Source organism: Bidens hawaiensis, unplaced genomic scaffold (genome assembly GCF_021521415.1).
Source record: "Bidens hawaiensis isolate Kalapana, Puna unplaced genomic scaffold, B.hawaiensis_p1.1 tig00029107_1, whole genome shotgun sequence".
In the NCBI taxonomy this organism is placed as follows: domain Eukaryota; kingdom Viridiplantae; phylum Streptophyta; class Magnoliopsida; order Asterales; family Asteraceae; genus Bidens; species Bidens hawaiensis.
In genome coordinates, this window is record NW_027494802.1 from 126,145 (window position 1) to 145,971 (window position 19,827).

Here is a 19,827-nt window from a genome sequence, read left to right on the forward strand (position 1 = left end):
CTAAACTTTACCCATATCTGACCTGCGTATAGGTTTTCCTCATCTTTTGAGGATGAGTTAACCTTTGAACGTGGTTGATAATAGGTGTGAAGTTTTGCTTCCTCTTTCGTGATTGTGCGGGTAGAACCGTCACTTGCACTTAGTATGATGGCTAAACTTTACCCATATCTGACCTGCGTGTAGGTTTTCCTCATCCTTTGAGGATAAGTTAACCTTTGAACGTGGTTGATAATAGGTGTGAAGTTTTGCTTCCTCTTTCGTGATTGTGCGGGTAGAACCGTCACTTACACTTAGTAGGATGGCTAAACTTTACCCATATCTGACCTGCGTGTAGGTTTGCCGTTTTTTGGGTTTATGCGGGTTTTGCCGCCTTCCCCAGCCAACGTCTTTTCACGTAATTATGCGGTGAAAACCGGCATATTAGTGTTGAATAAATTAACCGTTCGACGCGCGGTTGTCAATAGGTTAGTGTTCAGTTCCCTTTTTCATGATTCATGCGGATAGACCGGCACTTTCATTTAATGGGATAACTGAACTTTTCCCCTTCAACTGACCTGCGTGAAGGTTTGCCGTTTTTTGGGTTTATGCGGGTTTTGCCGCCTTCGCCAGCCAACGTCTTTTCACGTAATTATGCGGTGAAAACCGGCATATTAGTGTTGGTTCATAAAAATGTAAATGTAAAATCATCAGCGTCAATGTTTTAAGGAGAATCATTTCCATTAGAAGTGGCTCTTGGCCTTTTCTTTACAAATTTGGAATTGATTTACATGCAAACTGTGTAAATGAGCTCCCTTCCATGTTGTTGGGATGGGAGTGCCATCGAGCCGATACGCACCTGGTTCGGGATCTCGTTCTTTACGCACCGTGTAGTCTCCACCTTGAAGCTGGAATTTTATTCGTGTTTCCCCCAGCTGGGGTTCTACACGCATCAGCCTGCTCAGCGTTCATTGCGCCACGAGGTGCGCAAGCGTCCCATCTCTGACGAATGCTTCGACCATGTCCTTCACGTCTATGCATTCTTCGGTGGTGTGGCCTTTTGTCCTGTGAAAGTCACAGTACTTACTCCGATCAGCATTGTGACGATGTCGGATTATTTGAGGCTTTGGCCATGGGAGCTCCTCGGTGGCGAATATCTCGGTGACGCTTTTGGTGAGCGGCGTCCATCTGGGGTTCTTGGACTGTATGTTATCCCTTCCGCCTAACCGATGCTGCAAGCCGGATGAGGTGTCAAAGTTTACCCTTGACTGCCAAATGCCTAGCTTCTGCTTTTTGTTTAATCGGGCGGTGAGAACGTTGTCCTCTCTTGTTTTCTGGGTGTAGAGGTTTGTGCTCTGTAGGAGATCTCTACCCAGTTGCTTCTCCGTTTCCGCAAAGCGTTTAGCCGCTGTCATGATGGCATCCCATGTGGATGGCATGCCATCTTTACCTGTTAAGATGCGGATGAGCTCTGGGTCGTTCGCGCCCTGTATGAAAGCAGCGCGAACAAGGTCTTCGCTAATGTTACCCAGACTTAGCTTCTTTGAGTTGAAGCGAGTGATGAAGTCCAGCAAAGATTCATCTGTTTCTCGAATGCATTTGAGGATTGTCCATTGCTCCTCGGTATACTTTCTTTGCTGGCTGAAGTGTTGGCTAAACTTCTGTTGGAAGTCTGCCCAATCGTAGATGTGGTTGACCGGTAGACGATCGAACCACGCTCTAGCAGCCCCCACGAGCGTCATTTGGAACATGTAACACCACGTAGGTTCCGTCCAACTACTGACGATTGCCCCCGCTATGAATCTGTTCAAATGATCATCGGGGTCAGATATACCGTCATATGTGCCTATGCTTGACATTTGTTTGGCACTTTTTGGGGCGATTGCTTCCGCAATGTCCCTTGCAAATTTGGACGTTCCCGCATTTGCAACGTTTGGTCTGAACGTTTTGGAGAAGTCTCGTGGACTTCCACCTCTGCTTTTTGGTTTGAAGGCTTGTCCAAAATGCCTTTTCGGTTGGGATTCCGTTTCCTTACGTTTCCCTTTTGCCCTATGGCGAGGGTTCGCGTCGGAGTCGGATTCCTCCGAGTCATCCTCCAAGTATTCGAATTCGTCGGCCTGTTGTACGGAACGCAAGCGTTCGTCCAACTCAGCCTGGAATTCCTTTTGTCGTGCCTCCGCCCATGCCTTAACTTCATCGAGAGTTTGGCGGGGGAGTCTTCGTTTCTCAAACTGGGTATCGGTGGATCCCAGTAGGCGATCATTTACTGCACTTGCCCCAGCTTGAGTAACTGGGGTAGTGTTCGTAAAATTTACTTCACTTGCCCCCGCTTGGGTAACCGGGGTAGTGTTTGTAAAAACTGTGTTGCCGGTATTCCCCCCAGTAGCTGGGGTTGTGGTTACCGGAATTTCTCTAACCATCTTTGTAGAAGTTTGAAAAAACTGGAGAAAAATGTAGTTCTAGCTTTATGCACGGATGGCGCCAATGAAGAAACACTAACCGGACCCCGGACAGATTATAGATAATCTGGGGGTTAGATGTTTCCCACGAGGGGTTAGACCCTGAGAAGATGGTTCTTCTGATAACCTGCAAAACAGACACCGTGAGCTTGTCACTGAGAAGGGGGGGGGGGGGTTCCTCCTTGTGACCACCCTCCGGCGTGAGAATCAGACTAGATTGCTCTTTAAATATAAATGTATATTAAGAGATTGCTAGAGCAGATATCAGGTATAATATGATGATACAAGATAAGATGAGATGGTCATACCATTTGTGGTATTTATAGCCGAAGGTAGGTTTCCAAGGAGGTGTGGCCGGCTGCAACAGTATTCCTGTTCCACCAACAGTAGCCTACCCACGTGCCTGTTGGTAGTTGGTGGGTAAGCAGCGGCTGATAGCGACCAGGCCTGCTGTATACTATTCCTTTTCCACCAACTGCCGGCTGCGCACGTGGTATGACAAGAGTTGGTGAGTAGGCAGCGGCTAATAGTGACATACAGTATAGGAGCATGCTGGTCGCCATACTGTTGTCCATAAGCTGTCGTATCTTTAGTCAGATCTTTTTCCCATACCTCGTCAGGTACAGTACAGAAGATCTTCCCGTATCGTACGGACTGGCTTATTTGGGCGGGAGTATTCCCCCTCCCGCCCTTGTGCGGGATTGTTCCCGGCTTCGCTCATTCCTTCAGGTGACACTGAATGATTGAGAGCTAAGTGCCTTGTGCGTGTAGCCTTGCTGCGCGGGTGGCCTTCCCTAATGGCTTGTATCCGAGGCTGCGGGGACAGGCGGAGTCCTTCACCATTGGGAGGCATTTCCTGCGGGAACAGCTTGCGTACTGCGCGTGAGGACGTCACGTCTCTGAGCATGGTTGGTCCTGCGGATCCAGTTGGTTTCTGCGCAGACGTCCCTGTTTAAGGTGAGTCTTGCAGGTCCAACTGGGCTCTGCTGGGACCTACCTCTTCAGATGTGATGTTATAACCTTTGGCTTCCTAATAGAGAAATTGTGAAGAAGAAGAGGGGTTGTTAACTATGGCGTGTTTCAATTTTGCTTTTATACTATGCAAATTAAATTTATTGGGGTCAGCATCAAAAGGTTTGCGTTATCATTTGGATTTCGGTTATGTAGAAAATATATAAAAAAATCACTTCATTCGTAGAAAAATCCTTGGCCCATCCATGTCTACCTCACACTGGTTTGGGAATTAGGATGTGATGTCTACATTTTAACACGTGAGGACGTGCTTTACACAACACATTGTAGCATCGTTTCTTAACAATAATAAAAATACAATCAAACTGTATTTTTTTAATCACACATCTTTCTTAATATATGATAATTCATTATTTCCGCTTTTTATTTATAATATTTGAGTTTTTCTTTCTCTTGACAAAGAAGTTATATACAAAGTTATGTCTGACTTTCATAATGCTAATCAAGTAAATGGTTACGAGATACTTTGGTTTATATATATGATTAAAATATTTTCAAATTTTTACCTTTTTATTCAAAATTTAAACATTATGTTTTTAATTGTTTTGATCTGATAAGATTATCAAAATTAGCAAGTATATGTTAAATATAACGTACTTTTCAAATAATAAGTGTTTATGGTCTTTAGCAAATAGTTAATAACTTATATGTGTTATAACAAGTGTTATCGGCCTTTGAAATTTGAAAGAGAAACCGTATAAAAAAAAGAAAAAACTTATTTTATAGAAAGATTTGAAGTTTCTTTCAAACCAATATTTTTGTCGTCTAATATTAGGTAAATTATGCATGATTATCATGGAAAGAATAATTATGATATTAATATTTAAAAGATAATCATATAAAATTTAAAACCTAGGATAAGAATAAAAGATTACTCCTTGGTGCCCAAGAAAAGAAATACTGAAAATGTCGTGCTTTTTTAATTATTGTACTTTAGTGCTTTACCACCCTATGCTTTCACCTAGTTCTTTTATTGAACCCAACACATTTACTTATATGTCCCAATTCACTTTAAACCCTAACATGATTACATAACAAGTTCAATAACACAAACAACACCACTTGATATGGTAAACTCGTTAAATATATATGGCTTGATAACACGAATGACACAATATATTTAACACGAATATAAACATTACTTGTTAGGATCTGATTTCAAACACACACACACACACACAAATTGCGTAAAAGTAAGAACACGAAAATTTATGTGGCAACTGGGATATATTTCCTATGTTCACGAGTTGCAACCGGGATATATTTTATTGTCATTCCTCTCCCTTTTGATCGACAACGTCCCGATACTTCAAATAGATATTGTTTGGTGCTATTTTATGCTGAAAGACATCAGTAAACTATCAGTAGCTGGAAAACGCCTTGAAGAAGCCCGAAAAGGAATTGAAAGATCTCACGGGAAAGAATCTACCCGTCTTAGACTTCTTCATGGAAACGCTCATCCCGAACTTGCTTTGTAAGAAACCTCATTATGCATGCATTTATAAATTTATATATGTATAATGTATCTATACATGACACTAATTTTGTAACATAGGCACTTGAGATTGGAATTACTGGAAGGTATAGTGTCATACCATAGCGGCGATATTGAGAAGGCAAAGATATCATTGAATAGTGCTAGTAGATACCTACAGGTACCTTTTTTTTTTTTTTAACTTAATTTTATAAATTTTATGTTGCATATATTAATATTCATATATTTTTGAATTTCAGCTTCAAGTTCCAGATGAAGAACTATCAATGTTAATGGGGATGGGGTATGGAGAACGCGCTGCACAACGGGCGTTACGCATGAACCAACAAAATGTCGAGCGTGCGGTTGACTTTCTTGTTGAGGAAAAAGCTAGAAAACAACAAAAGATTGAGGATGACATTAAGCGAAGAAATGAGATAATGCAAGTATTTAATTTTCTTAAAAAAGCGGTTACAATTATTTTACAAAAGTATGACTTGTGTTCTCGAAAATGTAAATTTAGGGAGCAGAAGAAGTTTGGAGTTACACCCCTTAGGAAAGCAGTTGATCTTCAATTAGTATCAATCGGGTAAGTTTACAAATAAAAAAATATATTAAAATGTTTTTTTTGCCTGCTTTTTGATTAATAAGTTCGTTTCTTTTTTGTGCACTTGCGTGTGTTATTTATATTGGCAGTTTTGAGAAAGAACTTGCTGCAGAATCTCTTAGAAGAAATGAAAATGAAATGCAAAAAGCTCTTGATGACTTGACCAACGTTGAGACTAATTCTGATATACAGGTAAACGTTTCGCGTGTAATTCTTAAAACTTGTAATTCCTGAAAAATAATATTAAAAAAAAAATGGTATCGAATTAAAAAAAAAAGTGTTATCGAGTTGATTTTATTTTATTTTTGTAGCTTTTTATTGAAACGCGAAAGGCGAAGAGATCACGTAAAGCTTCGGATGCTACTATCGAAAGACTCGTTACGTTAGGGTTCCCTAGAGAAGCAGGTAACCCCCCCCCCCCCCCAAAAAAAATTAATAAGTAAATAAATAAATAAAAATGTCACCATTGTATTTTTAATACATAAAAGTTTCTAAATCAGTTTATTAATTATTATTAAAATAATAATAATATATTTTTCTAATCATATAATTTGATACATTTTATGTTTTTATAGTTGTGGCGGCTGTCGGTGCTCATGGAACAGAAGAGCGTGCTTTAAATCATCTGCTGGAGCAGGGTGCGCCAAACGTCGGTGCACCAGCAGCAGGCCCAGTGGCGGAGAATGTGGGGAGCTCTAGCGGTTCTGGTGGTGCCAGCTCATCAGATGGCGGGAGTGGGACCGTCCCAACTGATGGAGACACACCAATGTTTGAGCCAGAAACAAGGGATGTGGAGATGGAAGATGAGATAACCGGGGATTTACAGAGTGAAGATGCGTTTTCGGATTATGATATGGAGCTTACTAGAGAGAGTGAAGCTATAGAAGAGTATTTGGCTCTTGTGTTGGTGTAATTAATTATTAATAATTATTATGTTATTATGCATATATGCTGGCTTATTTTCATGGGTTGTTCCTAGTGGCTTAGTTAAATTTTTATGTTCTGTTGGATGGTATGATTACTTACTATTTAATTATGTTTTCAAACCTTGGATGATTTGATTTAGTATTAATTATGTAAATATGTGTATTGATGTAGATTTGCTTAGAACCAAGCTGTTAGTAACTTAGTTTTGTAAATTATAACCAACATATTTAGTTATGTAGACATAGGAAATGCTTCACAATAGGTTCTCTATAATATAGAGTGGAACTATGCCATCGTAAGAAATAGGGTTACTAGTCTATTGTGTGTGTATATTTAAAAAAGGGGGGGGGGGGGGGGCTTTTCAACCGATAACCCTGGTACGTCTGAATTATTTTTTTTTAAATAATTGTGTTCTTAATTTTTAAACCTAATTGCTTTATTTATTTAAGACCCAATTACAAATTTTGTCCTTTAAAATAAGACGAATTACGGTTCGTGTCATTTTTTTAGCTTTCTTGCAGGCGGTGTGCTTTAAACTTTTTTTTCCTACAAGTTTTGTCCTTTACGCTAACTGGTTTAGAAAAAGTCAATTAAATCCCATCACGTGAGGCGCATGTGAGGGTAGTTTTGTCCTATCATATATCTCTGCAACTAAACCCCCCTTTATCAGTCTTCCCCCTCCCTTTCAATCGATTCAATTCCCGGCGATTAAAAACCCTCGTATCCGACTCGACTCAACAACCCGACAGTTAATACCTTAAATTGCACATCATTCTCAAAACTTAAAAACGTAAGATGGATGATCCTCCTCCTCCTCGATTCTACATTCGTGAAGCTGATGAACAATCAAATGCTGATTCGTTTTATGGTAAGTTAAAACTTTAGGGTTTATAATTTTAGGGTTTATAATTGGTTTTATTTAACTAACAGCTGTTTAATCTTGTTTGTGTAGTAAATAATCCACATTTGTTCACGATCAAGCTGCACCATGGTGGCAGTTTCACCAAATTTCCTGGACGGGTTTATAACAGAGCCGTTGTCCATTTTGTTGACATGCTAGATATTGACAAGTTTTCAGTTCACGAGCTTGATCGAATCTTGCTTGAATTATCCTATCCTACAGATAAGGTTAGATTCTACCATTATGTAGTACCGGGTTCAGAATTGGATTGGGGGCTTAGAGCTTTGGGAAGTGATGATGATGTTAGGGGATTTGCTAAGTATATTGGAGCTTTTAATCAGTTAATGAATGTGTATGTTGAGCATGAGTTCACCTCTGTACACACATACTTCTGCTCACCCTCAAAGTTTACCATTGAAGAGATAACAGATGAGGAGTTTCTTGCAAGTGAGGTCGTACTAGATAAAGCAAACTCAGTTAAGAAAAGGTTGTTGTTGGAATGGCAAGATAGCACAAATGAGGTTGTTGTTCAAAAGGTAGTTGTGGAACAAGACAAACAGGATGCAAATGTGAATGTTCAAGAAGAGAATAATGTTGGTGTTGTTGAACAACAAGACCAGATTGATATATGTCATGAGGATCCAGAATTTGACCCTATGTTTGGAGAGGATGCTTTTGGTGTGCAACCTACAAATGAGGTGGAGATTGATTACAATGGTGATGTAGATGGAGGTGGGGATAGAGGTGGATATGGTGTGCAGCCTACAAATGAGGTGGATATGGATTACAATGAAGGTGGGGATGGAGATAGTGAAGATTCTTCAATTTCAGATGAAGAAAGTGGAGATGAGTCTTCAAGTTCAGATGAAAGTGGAACTGATGATAGTAGGGATTCTAACTATGAAATGAGAGATGAGAGTTCTGATGATGATGAACATCTAGAGGGTTGTCCAGTTAAGAAACCAAAGAATGTGAAGAAATCTAAGAACAAAAAGAAATCTAAAAATGTTAAGAAAACTAGGGATGGTGATGAAGATTCAGAAAGTGATTCAGATAGTGACTTCAACTATGAAGATGGTGAAACACATGATGTAGATGTAGATATGAGGGATTTCAGACTGCATACTGATTTTGAAGTTGAACAGCAGGATGCAAATTGTAGTTTAGAGGGTTTGGACATAGAAATGGATGATGTGATGTTGGATAATGATAGGATGTATAATGAGAAACAAAGAAATGAGGGGGACATGGATTATCTTTTCCATGTGGGACAAGTTTTTGGTACAAAAGCAGAGGTGAAGGATATGATCAAGGCACATGCAGTTGAAACAAGAAGACAAATTAGGATAAGAAAAGATGATTTGGTAAGGGTGAGGGCTGTGTGTGAAGGAGATATGGAAGATGGGTCCCACATGCAGGGGGTTGGATCTAGCAGTGCTAATAAAGATGAGGGACCAGTCCAGAAAAGTATTGGGGGTAGGGGAAAAAGGAAAGACCCACTTGTTATTAGATGCCCTTGGGTACTGTTGTTGTCATACCAAAAGAGAACAGCTTCATGGAAAATTACAAGGTTGATAAATGAACATAAATGCCTTCAATCTAGGAAAATTTATGCTTGCACAGCCGGGTTCCTCTCAAACCATTTGGTTACTGATCTTCAAGATGACCCAAAGCTGAAAGTTAAATCCATCAAAGAAAGGTTTCAAAGGAGGTTTGAAGTTGGTGTGTCTGAGATGAAAGCTTATAGGGCAAAGATGTTGGCCAGGGAACATATAATTGGAAATTTCAGAGGCCAATATGGGTTATTGAGGGATTATATTGAAGAGTTGAAGAGGACTAATCCAGATACAACAGTGAAGCTTGAATTAGAAGAATGCTCAGATCCAACATCTGAGACAAGACAATTCAAGAGGATATACATCTGTTTGGGGTCTTTGAAAAAGGGGTTCAAAGCAATAGGTAGGGATCTGTTGGGACTGGATGGGGCTTTCCTTAAAAGTGCTTGGCCTGGTCAACTTTTAACAGTAGTTGCTCTAGATCCAAACAATAGATACTACCCTGTTGCATATGCTGTAGTTGAAGCTGAAACATTGAACTCTTGGGAATGGTTCTTGGAATGCCTTGGTGATGACTTGGATATAAACAACAGATCCAAGTTTACCTTTATTAGTGACAGGCAAAAGGGTCTTATACAGGCTGTAGATAAGTTGTTTCCTTCTGCAGAGCATAGGTTTTGTGTGAGGCACATTGAAGATAACCTAAGATCACTCTTCAAAGGAAAGCTTTTAAGGGATGCTCTTTGGAAGCTGGCTAGATGTACATCACCTACACACTATAAGAGAGAGATGAACAACCTAAAAAACTTGAACAAAAGGTGTCATCTTTGGGTATCTAAGATCCCACCAGAAACATGGTCAAGGTCACACTTCTCTGGTAAGTTTTTAATTTTGTATCCTTTATTCTCTCATAACTTTCAAGTTTTGTCCTTTATCTGTTGTGTTTTGTTATAATAGGTAGAGCAATGTCTGATGTGTTGACCAACAACATGTGTGAATGTTTCAATTCAAAGCTGGTAGATGGAAGGGACAAGCCTATTATCACATTGCTGGAATACATCAGAGAATATGTGATGAGGAAGATTGTTACTGTGTTGAAGGTAATTGATAGGTCATCAGGGTTACTAACACCATATGCTACACAAATTATGGAGTCAGTGAAGAAGGAAGCAAGCAGGTGAGTTGTATGTGAATATTTACTTGTCTTGTAAATGATGTGAATGGTTTACATATTTGGATGATAGGTACTCTGTGCATTGGAATGGTGAGGATCATTATCAGGTAACAGGTCCATATGGTGATCAGTGTGTAGTGAACATGAGCACAAGTACATGTGCATGTAGGAGATGGGAGATAACTGGGATACCTTGTAGACATGTCAAACCAATTTACACAATGGATAGGTGGAAGACAGTGTATAGCTACAAGGTGTGTCCCATCAATGGTATGAGTATGTGGCCCACATCACAAGTCCCAATCCAGATCACAGCTCCTAAATTCAAAAAGCAAATTGGAAGGCCAAAGAAATCAAGGAAAAAGTCAGCAGTGGAAAGGGAAGATGGTGGTTCAAGGAAAAAGTCAAAGGTTGATGCAAAGGGCAAGGGAAAGGTTGATGCAAAGGGTAAGGGAAAGACTGTGGAGGGTGAAGGTCAGAAAGTGAAGGCAGTGAGAAAGACAAAGCCAAAAGGATCAAACACTTGTGGGACATGTGGTCAAAAGGGTCACAATAAGAGATCATGCATGAAAAATCTTGCTGATTAATGTGCCTACTGTTTGACTGTTTTTGTAGTTTTTATGACTTTATGGTATGGATATTTTTAAGTTGTTAGACTTTTTTTCAAGTTTTTCATGGTATGGATGTATTAAGTTGTTGTCTGGACTAATGTTGCTTTAAGTTGTTGACTTTAATATGGTTGATTAATGTTTAGTAGTTGTTAAATGACAAGTAGCTTTTAATATGGTTGTTCATTATTTAACTTGGTTGTTGTTTGCATTTATGGTTGTTGGTAATTGTTGTGCAGAACTGCAGATGGATCAGATGTTACTTATTTTAAGGGTTTGGACATATTTGCCATTGGATCAGATTTTACATAATTTAATGGTTTGGCAGATGGATGTTTGTGCAGATGACTCATTCATCTTTTTGTGCATATTGTGCAGTTTTTACTTATTTGCCCTTGGATCAGATCAGATCATATTATGCAGTATTCATCTCTTGGTTTATGGTTTATGGATGTTGTAGATGAATGTGTAGATAGTGCACAATGTGCAGATTGTGCATCATGTGTAGATAGTGCACAATGTGCAGATTGTGTATAGCATCCATCCAAAAGTCCAAAATAAACTAACCAAAGATCCAAATTAAATCCAAAATAAACTGATGATACATTGCTTAAAAGGGATCCAAAATTACATCCAAATTAAAGTCAAAATACATAATACTTAAACTGCATAAAGTCCTAAATTAACTAATAAAGTCAAAATACAAATAGTCAACAACTTCAAATTCAGTCAACTAGTTACATTTTCATTGCAATTACAATTGCAATGAAAATGATCCGACTAATGACCAATCTGTTCTTCATCTTCCTTGCTTGTTCTTTATAACTCTCTAAACTTTGTTCAACCTTGTTTTTCGACTTCAATAAGCCCGGGATAATCTCCAATGCCCGTTCACACATTGGTGGGTCACGCCATCCAAGAAAGGGGCAATCCGATGTCTGGAAAAGAGGAGAAACATGAAGTATAAACAATTGACTGGAACTTAAATCGAATTACACACTTACCATGTCCGGACAAGAGAAAAACCGACGACCTGGATTTCTATCAGTCCATGAAGTTCGAACAACTGCTACCTTGCCACAAACACAGTAAGCCATCATCAATTGAGCCCTGGTATTTGAATTTCGCATCGAGCCCTAATTGATTGAAGACCTAATCGTACCCTGATCGATTGAAGGTGGGGTTGGGTTAAAAAGAGGGGGAAGACTGATAAAGGGGGGTTTAGTTGCAGAGATATATGAAAGGACAAAACTACCCTCACATGTGCCTCACGTGATGGGATTTAACTGACTTTTTCTAACCCAGTTAGCGTAAAGGACAAAACTTGTAGGAAAAAAAAGTTTAAAGTACACCGCCTGCAAGGAAACTAAAAAAAGGACACGAACCGTAATTCGTCTTATTTTAAAGGACAAAATTTGTAATTGAGTCTTTATTTAAACTCATAAAAAAAAGATTTGCATAAAGGAAAATGATAAAAATGTTTATTTTGATTGTGCTACTTCTCAAAAGTTCATACAAATCCCCACAGGTTTTATTATGTCCAGCTGAAACCAATCAAGCCGTATTTTTTTCTTACCCAATGATCAAGCGACACCTGTCAAGAATGTTTCCTGTCAGCGCGACTCGTTTTCTGACCTGCTCGACAAAAATGTTTCATGCACCACCTAGTTTTTTTAAATCTAGGCGTCAGTGGATTTTCTTAGGTGCCTGGTGGATTTTTAAAATTCAGGCGGCTACTAGATTAATCTAGGCGCCGCCTGATTTTTTAATTCATATTTAAAATTTTGATCTTTAAATGCTAAATGTATAGACTTGTTCAGAGACGTCTAGGCATAAGAGGCATGAAATTTAACAAAGTATTTAAAGTCACCATACGTACCGCTAGGTAGTCATCTTAAACCCACAAAATAACCTGTTTTTCAAAGGATGTTACTAAAGAGTTATCTCAATAAAAAAAATTCAATTAAAAAAAACAAAACCAGACAGCGCCTACATTAATCTAATAGCCGCCTAAATTTAAAAATATAAAATATTATATACAAGTACTTGTTTGAAATGTATGCCACAATTTGAATTTAATCTCATGACACTGGAGGCATTTTCAAAATTCAAATTTTATAGATCTAAAAAAACATAAACAAAAACAAAAGTCAACATTTTCAAAATCACCCCCACAACTTACACCCAGATTCCCAATTCACACCCCCACAAAACCCTAGAGCATTCATTACACCAAGCAAACAAAAACCCTCAATTCACAAGCTTTATCTTCTCTCTCACAAGCTTTATCCTTCAGTTGAACCCTAAAGTCTTTCAATTTTGCAATTTCAATGGAAGTAGGCAAATCTTTAAGCTCTGATTTGGGGGTTTGTGTGAGGACAATGGCTGCTCATGCTTCTTTTGCTTGTGTCATCATGATGGTATGAATTAGTTTGATTTGTATAACATCTGGTTATCAAGTTTGGTGAAAAAATTGGGTTTAGTTGACTTGTTTTTGGGATGCACACCAGGTGTTTGATATTTGGATCTTGTGTAATTTGGACCAGATTTTTTTTTTTTTTTTTTTGTGGTATGAAGTTGGATTTTGATTTTGTTAAATTTGCTGCTGTGTTATAATGTTTTCCCCAAATTTTAGGGTTGTGTTTTTGACCTTTGGTATGGTATCTTGATGAAAGTTTGATTTTTTTTGGATAATAAGTTGTTTTTTTTTTTTTGAATTCTTAAAGTTAAGCAGATTTTGTTGTTTCAAGCAAATAGTCATTATGCTGTTTTACTTAAAAATCATCAATTTTTCTTGAATTATTACAAGATTGCTGGTTTGTTTGCAATGGGAAGTATGACAGTTCCTTTGGTATGGTATTTTGATGAAAGTTTGAATTTTTTTGGATAATGAGTTGTTCTTTTCTTTTTCTTTTTTCTTTTTTTTGGTATTTTTTAAGTTAAGCAGGTTTTGTTGTTTGAAACAAATAGTCAGTATGTGGTTTTACTTAAAAATCATTATTTTTTCTTCAATTATTACAAGATTGAAGGTTTATTTGCAATGGGAAGTATGACAGTTATAAATTAACAATTTTTAATTTGGTGGTCTTTTTTACGTTTTTCAAGATTTATGGTGTTTGAAAGATTTTAATTTGGAAGTTTTCTTTTACATTTTTCAAGATTTATGGTGTTTGAATGATTTTAATTTGGAAGTCTTTTTTACATTTTTCAAAATTTATGGTGTTATAAAGTCACAAATTTTAAGTTGAAGTCTTTTTTTTTTTTTTTTTTCAAGATTGATGGTGTTTGAAAGATTTTAATTTGGAAGTCCTTTTTCCATTTTTCAAGATTTATGGTGTTATAAAGTCACAAATTTTAATTTGAAGTCTTTTTTTTTTTTTACATTTATCAAGATTTATGGTGTTTGAAAGATTTAGATTTTATGCCGTCGGGTATGAAAAAGTTTTGATCTTTTGTATGCTAGAACTCTTATTTTGCTACTTGGTTGATTTCAGTGGTCTTGATATCAAGATCTTTAGTTTTCTTGAAGTTTGACTTTTATTATGCTTCTATGATTTTGACTGTTTTAGACTTTTACTAGTACTGATCTAAAGCTGCAAGGTTGTGTAATAATATGCTGCTTTGAAGTATAAAGATTCTGTTGCAATTGCAGACGGGATCTCTTCTTCAGGGCGCACATGCGCTGCAAATTTTAACTGAGAATGATCGACGGTTAGACTCATTTGCCGAACAAATATTATTTGTGGAACAGTTTCGAGTTCAAAACTTTGATATTTATACTTTTTTGTATTTCAAAATTTTGCAGGTTTCCACATTCTGAGCTGCACAAAAAGAGCAAAACCGAACCGGAAGCCAAAGACGGGAGTGACACTGAGGACGACGACGATGATGACGATGCAGATGCAGAGGAGCCAGAAGATGACGCTGGAGATGAAGATTTCTCGGGTGATGAAAAGGAAGAAGACGACGACGATGATGATGAAGGAGATGCTGAAGATCCCGAGACAAATGGGAATCAAGGTAGCGATGATGACGAGGACGATGATGGTGAGGATGATGATGCCGAGGACGATGATGAGGATGGTGACGAGGATGAGGATGAAGACGATGACGAGGAAGAACAACCACCGGCTAAGAAAAGAAAATAGAGATGATTTGGCTAATTTGGAGGTCTTGTATTTTTATCATATGTTCAATTATCTAGTGTTATGTAGTAGGGAGGAGTATTATTTTAGTCTGGTATTGTGTCTTTTTAGTTGTAGGATATGGAACATTTAAACCTTTGCTTGCAATGGTTATTGTGTTTTTAATATATTTCTTGTAATGCAAATGGGAGATGAGTTGATATTTTTTAGCTTAGCTTGTGGGGTTGTTACATTGGCTCAATTAGTACTGTAAATGAACCGAATGTTCACTAGGAAGTTTGTTTATGTTCGTGTGTTTAATAAACACCCATTTATCTCTAGTTATTAGGGGTGTTCACGGTTCGGTTTTAAACCGTGAAACCGTCCAAACTGGTCATAGGTTTGGTTTCACGGTCGGTTTTTTTTGTCATCTTTCGGTCAGTCGGTTTCAAACTTTTCAAACCGTAACGAACGGTTTGGTTTACGGTTTTAAAACTTTCAAACCGTATAAAACTGGACCGGACCGTAAGATTTTAATTTATTTAATCTTTTTTATATTGTGTATTATTGGTATTTGATTGTCTAAAATTTATGTTTGGTTTGGTGTTTTATTTGAAAATTTTGTATAATATTTTGCTTGTTCTATATATCTACTTTAATTGCTTCTACATATTCTTCTTTTCTTGTTCTACATAACGATGATGTTTAAACAACTATATAAATAAAACATGGATTATTACACTTTAAAAGAAATTGTTTAGTTTAACAAGCTTTAATAAAATTTTTTAATAAGCTGTAATTGCTTTTCTCATTTGAATTCCATTTAACAGACACATGAGGAAAAAAAAGACTTTAATAAATTAGTTTAACAAGCTTTAAATGAATTTAACCTATCGATTCCATGGTGCTTATGCAGGTCCTGAAATTGAAGCATAATATGCAATGAAATTGTTTAACAAGTCATTTTATTTTTCATTATTTTAGCCTTATAAAACCTAAACCGTGAAACCAAACCGGAACCAAACCGTTAGTAACGGTACGGTTTGGTTCGGTTTTAAAGTTCAACGGTTCGGTTTTGGTTTTTGGGAATAAATAAACCGTTCTAACGGTTTGGTTTACGATTTGACATAAAAACCATCAAAACCGGACTGCAAACACCCCTACTAGTTATGGTATGTTTACGAATTTCGTTCATGAGCATACCGATATCACTCCATTGTTGATCCAAGCACAAGTTCTTTAACCACTTCCAAGACCATTGGACCTCTGATCCGATCTTTGGCGTTTTTATCACACAACGGGCCGTCACCACACCAATTTTCCGTCTAAAAGCACGCCTCGTTGCCAACCCTCACCATCACCTTAATGCTTGAATAAATATCAATGTTGTACACTTATACTTATTGCAATAGTTTTGGCCCAACGGTTAGAGCCATGCATGGTGTTTATAACTCTAACACAAAGTTGCGAACGAATTGATTTGAATTTCCACCACCACCTTTGACAGTAAGGCAAGCTTCGACTCCCGGAGACCACCCACCCCAAGGCCAGCCCCGCGTTTCTTTCAAGCAATGATTCGATTCCACGCAGCTTCTAATATCTTAAATATATATAAACGAAACCAGTGATTCGAGACCACCCACCACTTTGACAGTAAGGCAAACTTCTAATATCTTAATCTTAAATATATATAAACGAAACCTTTAAAATCTTACTGGTTGCTCCCTACATCCTCTCAAGCCACCATATTGCTTTATTTGTAAATGGAGGATTCTTATGCATTTGACTCGAATTCACCGGTATGGGTCTTACCAAGCCCAGATAGCCCTTAAACGGGTTATAACATCTCATTATATTAAAAATTAATCTCACCAAATATTTGATATGAAAATCTTATGAAATAGGGATATACTAAAAATTAATATCCGATTTAAAAAAAAGATATTATTTATAATTATAAAACAATTTTATAGAAAAAATAATAAGCGGGTCATGGGTCTCACCAAACCCATATAACTTTTAAACCGGGTTATAACATCTCATTTATTTGTGAAATCCTTTCATCATCAAACCGTAAGTATATTATTAATTTTCTTACAATAAATAAAATTAAAATCCAGAAAAATATATAAATATAAGAACGAATAATGTAAAACAAATCCCGTAATACAGAGGATAAAAACTAGTGTAATATACTTTAAAGATTTTGTATTATACTAATAATGATTACAATACAATATATAAAATATAATCTTATTACATTTAAAGAAAACAAAACCTGTAAATGAACAAATGTTAATAAAAGCTAATAAGAATTGTATAAAAAGTCAATTGAATGATTTGACTCACAAAATAATTAAAGCATCGCGAGTTTATTAGATCTTGTTTAAAAAATAAGTCGACTTGCATTAGAACAATGGTGACCAGTTCTGACTATTTCTAGTCAACATTACGTGTGTGACATTATACTTTTTATGGCTTTTTTTTAAAATGATTATATGTTGAATGTGTTTAGCTATAACAACTCAAAGCATATCTTTATCACTCTTATACTTTTTTATTGTGACAAAATAGTTTTACCCGAAGGCATTTTGTTTGTTTGTTTTTAACCTTTTTGCCACACACTTTATATTTTCATAGAGTAAAAATAAATGAATTTTAATTTTAGACTGTTCTAACTTTTTCAATGCAAAACGAATTTTCATTAAAATGCAATATTTATTAGTACAAGACAACTTAGCAAGGTGCCGAACTCAAATTTTCATTAAATAGCAACAGTTAAAAGCAAAACGTGTTTTAACTTTGATACTCGTTAAGTTATGCCAACTCATCAACAGTCCAACACTTTGTCTAGTTTTTGCATTTATTATTAATAGTTAATGCCTTCTAAAATAACTACAATAAGTCAATAACCTTAAATAGAAGAATTTTAAATGTTCCATGAATTAGAAACACTATATTTTTTTTTCATGTACAACCCATAAGCACATTCATAAATAAAAATTTAAAAGGCATTCATTGTACAATTTTTATGAAAGGAAATATTCATTAAAATAAAATATGATTATTGCTTTATCAAAGAACATACTACGACCCGTCTCAGCCAAAGGCGAGTCAGACTCCTTGCCTGGGAATGCTTTTTTACAGGGACACTTAATTTTTATATATATACTTTTACAAAATATAAAATCATTGAACCATCTATATAAAACATTAAATTCTTGCCATGATCGTTATTATAACGTTAATCGCCGTTTAAAGAAAATAATTTATTTAATTCGCTAGGTCTTTAAGGCCATTTTTTTTTCTGCTCGTACAGATGCTTAATTCTTACGATTGTCAGAATCGATTTACCAATAATCTTTACCAATAATCGATTTACCAATACAATGAATTCAAACCAAACAATTTATGTGGATGTGCTTTTAACATCTCACATTGAATGTTATGAATTATGAAATAAACACATTAAATTCAGTTCATTTAAATCATTCTCAATTGGAAAATAATGTGAATGCATGCTACCCTTCTTTTTATTCGTTAATTAATATTCCAAAAATGCTTAAGAATTCATTAAATTTTGCAACATTGGACATTGAAGGCACTATTTTTTTGGTATTAGTTTTGACAATAAAAAGTCAAAGCACATTTATTTGTAACAATTAACTGCTTAAAATTCTAGTATAAATAAATCAACCACCACATACTCCAAACCATAACATCTCAATTCTCAACTGCTGATCTGCTGCTGGTCTGCACGTCGGTTCGCGTCCAGAAGTTCGTTTTTGATGTATCTTGAGCGTTTTAAGTCCGTTTTCGAATCCGAAAAAGGGGTTTTTCAAATTAGACAAGCGGGAATGTTTTAGTAACATAAAATCCAATATTTTATATATTTGAAATGTTTGGGTATAAATCGGGTCGGTTTACAACATAAAAACAAATACAAAATAAATATAATTTGACTCGAAATCGAAGGATGTCACATTATATACATAAGCACATTTCTATTATTTGTTAACCAACTACACATATACCCGCACATACAAGACAAAATGCACTACATTCATAAAAATACCTTCATCATTCTATACAGCAACTTTTAAACTAGTCTGACTTAATCAAGCTCAAGAAAGAAGAACCAAGGCAAAGAAGAATCATATATTCAAGCTCTAGAGGTTCATTTAGTGTGTTCAAGTTCAAGACATTATTTTTTTCTTTAGCTTCAAATAGGAGTTTGCCACATATAGCAAGCATAGATCTAACTCGCTCTCTTGTTCATATATTTTAGTTGAGAGTTATACTAGAAGGAGTTGATCACCCAAGTAATTAGCATAACATAAATCAGCCAGAAGAAAAAAATATTAATGAAAGTATGAAACTAATAAACATGCTCAACGGACTGATCATACATAAAAAAAACTTATTAAAATGATGTGTTAAAATATCAATTTAACTAGATACGGATTTTTATTACATAAATAATTTATGTGTGTGCTTTACTTTACAAGTAAATATATTAAATTGATACTCTAAAATAAATATACAACGACATTTTTATTTATTAAATGTTTTCTAGATACATTTTTTTTAACGACAACTTTCTTTATGTGTTAGGCCGTGTCACACCCCGACCATGATGGAAACGTCGGGGCGCAACCAATTGTTCATCGCACACGACACTATTAAGTGACAATATCTAATCAACTCATTTAAATTCATAAAAACACAAAGAGTCACATAACTTGTTCATACAATAACCGAATTCAAATCATAGTAAATAATATATTGTTCGTTTTGCTAATATCTTAATAGTCCCGATAACGTTTTTTTTTCTTCAAGTCCTCGAGTCAACCTAAAGTCAAACCTGTAACATTGCATAAATAGATTTTTTCAACACAAAGGTTGGTGAGTGAAGAAGCGTGTATCGACTTACTTGTATACGATCAACGTTCCTCGGGTACGAGTGTGCTATATCACCGATGGTTTTCC

At 36.3% G+C, this 19,827-nt stretch overlaps 2 protein-coding genes across 2 annotated transcripts; both read left to right on the top strand.

The window, feature by feature from the left end:
• Positions 1-4,678: 4,678 nt before the first annotated feature.
• LOC143578269 (uncharacterized) lies at positions 4,679-6,546 on the top strand. Its single transcript, XM_077061902.1, has 7 exons — positions 4,679-4,941; positions 5,023-5,122; positions 5,202-5,387; positions 5,469-5,530; positions 5,638-5,740; positions 5,860-5,953; positions 6,124-6,546. Exons 1-7 carry the CDS (start codon positions 4,679-4,681, stop codon positions 6,459-6,461), a joined length of 1,146 nt encoding a protein of 381 aa, XP_076918017.1. The 3' UTR covers positions 6,462-6,546.
• A 6,337-nt stretch (positions 6,547-12,883) lies between these two features.
• On the top strand, positions 12,884-15,016 carry LOC143578276 (uncharacterized). Its single transcript, XM_077061906.1, has 3 exons — positions 12,884-13,134; positions 14,367-14,425; positions 14,520-15,016. Exons 1-3 carry the CDS (start codon positions 13,045-13,047, stop codon positions 14,860-14,862), a joined length of 492 nt encoding a protein of 163 aa, XP_076918021.1. The 5' UTR covers positions 12,884-13,044; the 3' UTR covers positions 14,863-15,016.
• The last annotated feature ends 4,811 nt before the right edge of the window (positions 15,017-19,827 follow it).